The following is a 10,377-nucleotide window of genomic DNA, read 5'->3' on the forward strand; positions in this document are numbered from 1 at the left end:
TATCTGCTGTTAGTGCGCTAAACATTCAATATAATTTCTGAATGACATTCCGACTTCAAATCTTTGTTTTGTTTGTCAGTAGGGCCTATGCGCTATATGTATGATAAAATTGAACTTGAATAAAGAAACTCGATAGAACGTAAACGCAGGAATAAACTGCATGGAAGGAAGAGAGAAAAAAAGTGGGAGAAAACGGAAAGATATAAACAAAGAAAGAAAGTGGGAGAACGAAAGAAAGAACCGGAGACAGAAAAGAGAGAAAACGATATGGGGACATTACGAGGGGCGGTCAATAAGTTCGTAGAACAAGGTAGACCTACTCGATAGAGTATTCAAATTCTTTCCATCCCACTCTTGAATTGATATTTTTTCTTGAAACCTTTTATTGCTCCATGAGTCACTCTTCAGTAAAGGCTGGCACAAGGTTCCATTCATGATGACACTGTTAATACACAAGCTGGCACAAGGTTCAATTCTCAATTAAGTGTCCATTTGCTGATTATCAACATGTAAAACTTCATAAAACAGATGTATCTCCATTCGAAACCACATGTAAATTCAAAATTCGCTGTGTAAACAGTTGTCACTGTGATGCAATTGCCCTTTCTGTATGTGACTGCATGACTTTGTAATAATATCATAATCTTAGGATTCCATTTCAAGTAGAAGACACAACTTGCTGATTGGACGATCAAGCGTTGCGGTTGTTGTCCTCACAGATGCACTACGTACAGGTCCTTTGCTTCCAAACTTAATCCTTTCAATGATTCCTATTGGCCAGGAATTGCGGGGAGCTGTGTTGTCTGCAATAAGCACTATATCTCCAACTGCTAGGTTTCTTTGAGGTTCGCTTTCTTTGTAACATAGGTAAATACTCAGCGACCACAGAATTAGAGAAGGAGAACCGGGACTCCCTATACCGCCACGTACTATCGCGCCGTCAGCTATGGGGAGAAAATTGGGGGTATTCGGGTCCTTGCCGACGGTGCGCGGAGACGAACGAAAACAATTCTGCGTCTCATCTGTAGCGTGTTGCAGGTCGCATCAAGTGCGTCTCTCAAATGCGCCCATCATCTATGTCGCGCTTGCATGACAACGAATGCCTCGAGCGCATTCCGAGGGAAACCGAATACCCCCAATTTTTGCTCCATGCCAGAACATATCCTCCATGAACTGTATTTGCCTCCACCGACGTCTGGAATACAAGTCTCTCTCATTGAACACTCCTGGGCGGATGTAGTCTGGATTACGCAGTTGAAGCAAGTGGTTTTTTTTTTTTTTCACATGGTTTTTTTTTTTATTATTCATTTTGCTTTTAGATTAAACAGGACAAAAGACAAATAACTTGAGAAAAAATAAATAAAAGATAGAAAGAATAAAAACAACACACAAATACAAAAGCATCTCTAATATCACTAGTACGATACAATATTATACATATTTTTAAATTCGTTTAAATACTTTGTTTGTCCGTGGGCACATGAGAAAGACAATAATAATTAATATGTTATACTTATATATAATTACTTTGTTGTTACATTATTTTCTTACACAAAACCTTCCCATTTCATACGAAAGATATTCAATTTATTTATTCTCTGAAAACAAGCTTTTTCTTCTTCAATTTTTTACTTAAAAATGTGAGAACGTGGCGATATATGGTTTCTCATTTGAAAACCTGTTCCTAAATAAATAATACTTAGCACTCAGAATAATATAATTAAGCACTTTGAACCTTGAATGGAAGCAAGTGGTTAGGAGTCAACACTTCATAGTCTCTTGGGTCTTCTGACATTCTTGTCAAGGGTCTGGAATTCACTTCATAGTCTCTTGGGTCTTCTGACATTCTTGTCAAGGGTCTGGAATTCACTTCATAGTCTCTTGGGTCTACTGACATTCTTGTCAAGGGTCTGGAATTCACTTCATAGTCTCTTGGGTCTACTGACATTCTTGTCAAGGGTCTGGAATTCACTTCATAGTCTCTTGGGTCTTCTGACATTCTTATCAAGGGTCTGGAATTTATAGTTGCTTCCACTTCACACATTAAAGTGTAAAGCTCTTCATCGGTTCTTGCCACTTTCAAATGCCGCTCAGACAACATGGCATGGCGGATTTTTCTGACTGTAAGGATCATCCGTTACCACACTCCTCCATGGTGCGATGCTGTGGGAGTGTTGAATTTCCAGTTAATCTCATGGGTGGATGCTAACATCTGAATAGTATTGTGATCAAATGCTTTGAATGCTTCATGTAGCTCACGGGTGGTGCCCACGAAATTGCTGCCATTGTCCGAGACGATCTCCTTCACTATTCCTCTTCTGGATATAAATCTTCTCAGGGCGTTTATACAGGAACTGGTGGTCATGCTATCTGCAACCTCTGTGTGCACCGCACGACTGTTCAAACAAGTAAAACACACCCCGTAGCGCTTTACTGTTGATATTCCACGTTTGATCTCGTACATGTCGTACGGACTGAAGTAGTCAACCCTGTGTAAGTGAACGGTGGGTCATCTGGCCTAACACGCTGGGCAGGTAGGTCAGCCATCATTTGTTGGTTTAACTTACAGCGCTGTTTCTGCAAATTAGAGATTTGTTCATCAGTTGCTTCACTTTCACACCGGCCCCCAGTATCCAATGTTTCTGTCTCAAAGTGGCTAGGCATGATTTCTGCCTTGGTGATTACATTGGCGATGAACATAATCCAAGATTATATCAGAAACATGGTGGTATCTAGGAAGTACCAGTTGGTGCTTGGCATCTTCTGGTATCTGCGCATTACTCAGTCTTCCTCCTACCCGCAAAACTCCATTACTTAGTATCGGATCCAGATTCAACATAGGACTTCCGCTTTGGATCTTCAATGCCGGTGCAGTATTTGCATTCTTTTCTTCTTTGTCTTCATTTGTGGTCCCTTTCTTTACTGGTTTGCTACACGTCTGTAAGGCTGTAACTTCTTTAGGAAACGCTTTCTGCTGGACCGTCTTCATAATGACCTCTTCCGCCCTTTGTAGTTCTTCCACTGTCAGGTTATTGGGCTCTAGTTTAACTTCTTGTTTCTTGGACTTCTGCAGCAGGACTTGTTTAAGACGACGCCACCATGCTACCATTCTTTTCAACTTCATCCAATTAGAATAGTAGTGGATGATTCTGGTCACATGGTCTTGTGGCCAGTTGACAGGCTTTCTGGTTCTGTTGATTCTGACTTTGGCCATTCATCTTCTTCTTTCCATAGGAAATGTGGACCGTTGAACCATCTGTCACACTTCAGCAGCCTTGTCATCGAAAGTCAACGGGAACAATCATCTGCTGGGTTATCATGTGTAGGTACATAATGCCATTGTAACAATTCAGATGCTTTCCTCATCTCTTCAACTCTGTTGGCCACAAATGTGTGGAAATGGGAGGAATCGTTTCCGATGTATCTCAACACTGTCAAACTATCCGTCCAAAAGTGGCTATCAATCTGCTGCTCTTCATTCCCGGTTCTCCAGTCATTCTTCAACTTGAAGTCTACTCTGACTGCAGTCACAACTGCTGTTAAACCCAGTCTGGGTATGGTGATCTGCTTCAATGGCCTGACTCTGGCCTTAGCCATCAGGAAGGAACAAGGTACTGTTGGTCCCTCTGTGTATCTGACATAGCTCACTGCACCATATCCTCTTTCACTACTATCAGCGAAGTGATGGAACTGGCTTCAGCTTGGGAAGATCTTTGGGCAATCTGCTCCATTCATGGGCTTCTTGTTGTGGAATGTTGTCTTATATATCACATCATTTATTGAGCGCTATATCAAAATATTATCACAACGCTGTACAATAGCAAATAACATGGTTAAAAACACAATAATATAAAATTATACAGCAAAATAAATATCACTTACATGTACAACAATAATTATTAAAAAGCAACACGATAAATCATCAATAGACCATATTAACATGATTAAAATACAAGAGGTACAATTTTAAAAACCCCAAAGCAATTATAATGATAAAATAAATGTAGGCTAATACCAAGGATGCACATAAAGAACAAAACATTATTGAGATGGAAAAAGGTGAGTTTTTAACAATTTCTTGAAAATATTGACTGAGGGTGTAAGGCGGATATGGAGGGGGAGCAAGTTCCATAGGCGTGGGGCAGCAACATTGAAGGCGTGGTCCCCTATTGACAGTCGAGTACGAGAAAATTACTACTAGAGCGCAAATTTTCCCTGCTTGGTTTGTACTGAATGAGTAATGAGAATAGGTAACCAGGTGTGAGATTGTTGATACCTTTGAAGATCAAAAGCAGCACTTTGAAGATAACCCTCTCATTAACAGGCAACCAATGTAATTCTCTCCGCAGGGGTGCTGAGGACTGAAGTCTATTGCATCTAAAATGACTCGAGCTGCCCTGTTTTGCAGTACTTGCAGCTTTTTTCTGCCCTTAGCTGAAATTCCAAACAACAGCGAGTTCGCATAAATCAAGTGGGATAGGATAAGCGAACGAACCAGGTGGTGGCAGCTTTCAACCGTGATATATCTCCTGCTTCTATAGGCCTAGATGTTCCTCAAATGAAAGTTAACTGTTTTAACAACAGATTTCACATGGTCCTTCATTGACATAGTTTGGTCAAATACTACACCCAAATTTTTGAATGTAGAAGATGGGGTGATATTTATATCATCAATTTTGAGAGAGACATCTTGCAGCTTTTTCAAGTTATGTGAGGATGCCGCAACAAAAAACTCAGTCTTAGAATTGTTGAGCTTGAGCATATTTATTGTCATCTACTCATAAATGTCCTTAATACATGTCGACAATTTGGCTAATGCTAATTCGGCAGCTCCGTCAGTTTTTGGATCAAATGCCAGATAAAGCTGAATGTCATCAGCATAAATGTGATAGGCAATGCCATGCTGACGAATGATTGCGCCAATATAGTTGGTATATAACACAAAAAACAGCGGTCCGAGAACCGATCCTTGAGGTACTCCAAATTCCAGAGTATACTTGCCCGATGCTGTGCATGCAGCAGCACCGGATTCCTCAGCCTCCTCCGACACGGAGAGATCACTACCGATGGAAACACGAAAAATACGCCCCTGGAGGTAAGATTTAGCGCCTTACCAGTTATGTTAAAAGTGGTTGATAAACGATCGAGCAGGATTTGGTGATCCACCGTGTCGAAGGCTGCAGAAAGATCCAGTAGCACCACAAACACCGTATTGCCACGATCCATATCCGTCATGATGTCAGTTTTTACACGGAGCAATGCTGTTTCCGTGCTATGCTGCGCCCTATACGCCGATTGGAACTCCTCCTGAAGACCATGTGAGTGAAGGTGGTCCTGTAATTGAACTGAGGCAATCTTCTCAATGATTTTTGAGTAGTAGTACCTTATGTTGGATTGTTCAAGACATTTTTGTCAAGGGTGGACTTCTTTAAAACAGGGCATACCACTGCTTCGAGAAGCATAGAAGGGAATTCACCACTACAAAAAGATTTGTTAACAACTACCTCCAGAGCTTGACACATAATCTTGATATTATTTTTACACAACCACATCGGTAGTGTGTCTAACACACATGACATTAGAAGAAGCAAGAACTGTCTTTTCAATGTCTTCTGCACTCACAGGTTTGAAAGTATCAAATTGTTCAACATCAATAACTACATTGGAGTCAATAACACAATTATCATGATTTCTATCAGAAACCGAGACAAGTTCTTGTCTTATCTTAGCAACCTTGTTGATGAAAAACTGAGCAAAGGAGTTGCTCAGTTCAGACATTGAATCACAACTGGGTAAAGATTTGACATTTTTGTTCAACAGTTTGTTCATTATACCAAACATATTCTTACAGTCAGAAAATTCGAGTTCATCATTGTAATATACCTCTTTCGCAGTTTGAATGAGTTTGTTAACAATATTGCACTGGTCGACATAAGCAACATGATTATCATTGGTTTTATTTTTGCGCCATTTACGTTCTAGTTTACGACGCTTACACCTTGCATCATTAATTTCCTCGTACCAAGGAAAGCGTGGTCTCAAGCTTCGAGAACGTGTCTGAGGAGGTGCACGAGCATCAAGAACACAAGTAATCGACGATTCAAGCTGCTCAAGCATCTCATCAACAGTACCTCGAAAGTCAATACCACCAACTGCTAAAGTTAAGTCACTAGAAAATACACATTTGTCCATTTTCTTAAAGTTCCTTACAGTAGATTTTTGAGGAATGGGTTTAGCATAGTCAAAAACACAATCAACGATCTTATGATCGGAACCTAACGATGGTAATACACAGCAATAAGAAACCAATCTGTCCTCAATGCGCGATATGACTAAATCTAAAATATGTCCACTAATGTGCGTGGGTTCTTGAACATACTGGTGTAATGCATGTGCTGATAGGGCATCACATAATCTGATGACTTCCGGTTTAATAGGCTGATCTACATGGATGTTGAAATCTCCCAGAAATACAGTTTTGGCAGGAACAAGACACACATCATCAAGTAAACACCCAAATTCCTCTAAATATTGGCTGGTTTTGAAGCCATTTACTTTTGATGGGGGGACGATATATGATGACAATTCTAAGACAAGTGTTTTTTTACAACGATGATTGCATGTTCAAAATATGTTGTTTCATCAGATGTGTTGTTCAAGAGACTGATTTGTGTTTTGTGGATAACCCCAATACCACCATGTTTATCACCTTTGTGTGGAAAGTTCATAAAAGAATAACCAGGCGGTAACATTTCTCCAATAACTACAGGGTCATCTTCTGCACGCCAGGTTTCAGTAATGACAAAGATATCTACATCATTTTTTCAATGATGTTGTCAGCAATAGCAATAGTTTTATTTCCAACAGATCTGGCAAGACCACTGGGTCTTGATCATGACCCATTCTAGTTTCTTGACCATTGATCAAATAGGGTTGGTGAATTGAGTTCATGCCATCAACCTTTATACCTTTATATCTTGTGGATGTGGTCTATGATCATGCCTCATTCTAGTTTCTTGACCATTGATCAAATAGGGTTGGTGAATTGAGTTCATGCCATCAACCTTTATACCTTTATATCTTGTGGATGTGGTCTATGATCATGCCTCATTCTAGTTTCTTGACCATTGATCAAATAGGGTTGGTGAATTGAGTTCATGCCATCAACCTTTATACCACTACTGTATTCACTGCTGGCAACTTCAGATAAGCAGTCACGATTTCCAAGTGCATGCGAAGCAGCTTTAACCGCTTCATAATCAGTTTTTACAGCCATTTCTAGTTCTATTAATAATACAGCTTAAACGTTCTTCTTCCTCCTCTATTTCTTTGCGCATTTTCATTTCTTGTGCTAACCTCAATTCTTCTCTTGCTCTACAAGCTGCGGCTTCGAGTTCCTGTTGCATAACAGCCTCTTGAAGTATTCGCTGTAGTTGACGCTGCCTTTCTTTGATTTCATTGCTTCTTCTAATATTTGCCATTTTTGCTGCTAACTCAATTTCCTTCACCTTTGCTTTCTGCACAGAAGATGTGGTTGAAGATGACTTTATTGAAACGTTGGAAACACTGTCATCTGGGGCGTGCTCTTTCTCTTTCTATCTTTCGAACAGCTTCCTGAATTTCTTGAACACTTTCTTCCGGTGTCTGACCTTTCTTCCTTTGTTGGTATTGCCTGCTATCACTTCTTGTTGTCAAGTCTAGTTGGCTTTGTTGGTTCACTGTGTCATACATGTACATACGGTAATTTCTATCACCAATTGGCTTACCAAATTTCTCCTTTGCTGACACATCACGAAGTGCTGGTTCACTTTCATAAACACGCTTTGGATATCTGGTTGCACATTCTCATCCTTTGTATGCGGTGTCATTGTTCGTTGCAAAATAGCATCTGGATTTACCTGAGAATACATATCATATTTTGATCTTGTTCTGCTGGCTACACTTTCGTTTTCTGACCCCATACTGATCTGTCTTGGATCAATTTCACAATTTATGTGTCACATAAATTGTCTGTCAATATCACTGTTTTCAGTGTCAATAATTCTTTCATGATAACACAGTTCAGTTTACTGGATAATTCTGAACACTAGCAAGTGCTACACCCCGACTTCCCGGATCTCCACATCCGATGAGCCGGCATAAGTGTTGGCCCACAGGCTGGACTAATGACAACACAACACTTATTAGCACCTCATTCAGTTACATTCAGCTAAGGTTAAATGGTTGGTCTGATTGTAATCATATTTCACAAGCATCTGTCTGTACAATTCTGTTTCAAACGCTTTCTTGGGAAATTGAAGACTCGTGTACTTTCTTCAATCTAACTTATCAGCGCTTCTGGCACAGTCTATTATCGTGTGGAAGACTAAATCTGCGTGTATATATATTCATGTACCGCCGTTCAATCTGCGCTCTTGACCAACACGACACGTTTTTACTGTAATTGGCAGTACTCATTGACTAAGCTTTACGATGAATTATTCACACTGAAAACAGATTCGAAAGATGGAAGAAGAATGTGGGGATTTGCTTGGAGAAAATATCTTCTTAGCCTTGTTCCTCTAGATTTTCAGGTTGATGGTCTCATCAGATACCCAGCTTGGAAGGCCGCAGGCTCTTTCTTACCAACCACTTTTTCTGCAACTTCTCTTATATACATTGTTTCAAAGGATGTTTCTGTGATGTTTATGGAATCACCATCCATCATGCTTAGTGCTTGGTATCGATTAGATAGGTCTAGTTGAAACTTTTCTCTTGTGTATGGATCCTGAAGCTTCCTCCAATTGAACTTAGGTCTCTTGGATGGCTTTCCCTTGCTTGTTCTCAGGACGATCTTTTCTTTTAGACCACCCGAGCTATATAAGGTTAAAATTACGAATTTATCAAATTAAACTTTCGCGTCAAGGTTAAACATGTTTTAAACTATACAAACATACCTTTTATTTCGTCGAACAAGCTTCATTTTGTTCCAAAATCCATGTTTTTATCGCGATTTTTGACGTAAAAGAGCTGAATGCAAAACCGGTGATGCAAACTCCAAAACTTTCGCGTAGCACGAGCGCTTGATGTACGCTCATTTTGACAGTAATTTACGCTCGCGTTTCAAGCGCGTTTGACAGTTTTTTACTGCTTGACGCAATTCTGCACTATTCAAGATGGCGAATTTCACAAGAAAACGTGGTGTATTTTTCTTTAAAATATTCCCTCATTTCACAAATTCTCTGCCACTTTCCACTCATCTAATCATCTTTTTATGTGACGGAAGTGATGCTGCTTTTACGAAGGTATGTTTCTTGCTTCTTCTATAATTTTTAAATTGTTTTTTGAGACAAAAAAGTAATATTTTAGTCCCTATATAGCGAGGGTGGTCTAAAGGAAAAGATCGCCGTTCTCAGGCTAGTGACTAAGAGAATGCTGACAACGTGATGGTCAGAATCCAGTTCTACTGAATTGTAGGCACGGCAGTTCCGAAGATAATTGATCCATTTGCAGTTGATCGATATGTGGTTCAACTGATGTTTTGTTCCACCTGGGTGCATCCAAATCCAAACGTGGATGAGGGAATCTTGGTTGTGCAAGTCGAAGGTTCAGTGGCGTAGCCAGCTTTCTTGGTCAGGGGTGGCACAGACGAAAAATAAATTGCACTGAGTTGCATCGTAAATACCGGTACATAACCGTTTTTGTTTTTACAGAGACTGTACATGACATATCTTGGAGCTTCCAAAAAGGCTTTACTGGGACGATGTGCCCGCGTAGCGCGCAACTTTTTTTTGTATTTGACACTTTTTTCGCCCATGATTTGGGATGAAAGAGGCTTCATTGTGACAATGTGCGCGCACAAATTTTGTATTTTACACTATTTTGGCCCATGATCTGGTTGAATTTTGGTGGAAAAGGGGCTCCTTGCCCTTTTTCTTTTCCTTTGAACTCCAGATTTTCTCTTCATTTTTTGCCAGAGAGGCACTTTTTTCTTTCATTTCTTGTCAGGGGTGGCACTCTGCCCCCCTTGCCCCCCTGCTGGCTACGCTACTGCGAAGGTTGCATTCATGACACAAGTTCACTAGCCATTCACCATTGTCATTTGTGGAATCATGGAAACAGTGCCTACCAACAATCAGGGGGTGAGTAGCATGGCTATCGATTCCAAATCTGGCATTAAAGTCCCCAAGAACCACATGGATGTTTATACAATGTTGAAACATTGCTTGACACAACAGGAACAGTACCATAGGAAAAAAAAGTTTTAATTATAATACTATGATTAGGAATATTAGTATATAAATGTTGAAACCATGTTTGGCACAACTGGAACAGTACCATAGGAAAAAAAAGTTTTAATTATAATACTATGATTAGGAATATTAGTATATAAATGTT

General features: G+C 39.9%; 1 protein-coding gene across 1 annotated transcript; it reads right to left on the minus strand.

Moving 5' to 3' along the window:
• Positions 1-3,288: 3,288 nt before the first annotated feature.
• On the minus strand, positions 3,289-3,597 carry LOC140162001 (uncharacterized). The gene has a single exon (XM_072185292.1). The coding sequence runs from the start codon at positions 3,595-3,597 to the stop codon at positions 3,289-3,291; it is 309 nt and encodes a 102-aa protein (XP_072041393.1).
• Positions 3,598-10,377: the final 6,780 nt, after the last annotated feature.

This window comes from Amphiura filiformis, chromosome 10 (genome assembly GCF_039555335.1).
Source record: "Amphiura filiformis chromosome 10, Afil_fr2py, whole genome shotgun sequence".
NCBI lineage: Eukaryota > Metazoa > Echinodermata > Ophiuroidea > Amphilepidida > Amphiuridae > Amphiura > Amphiura filiformis.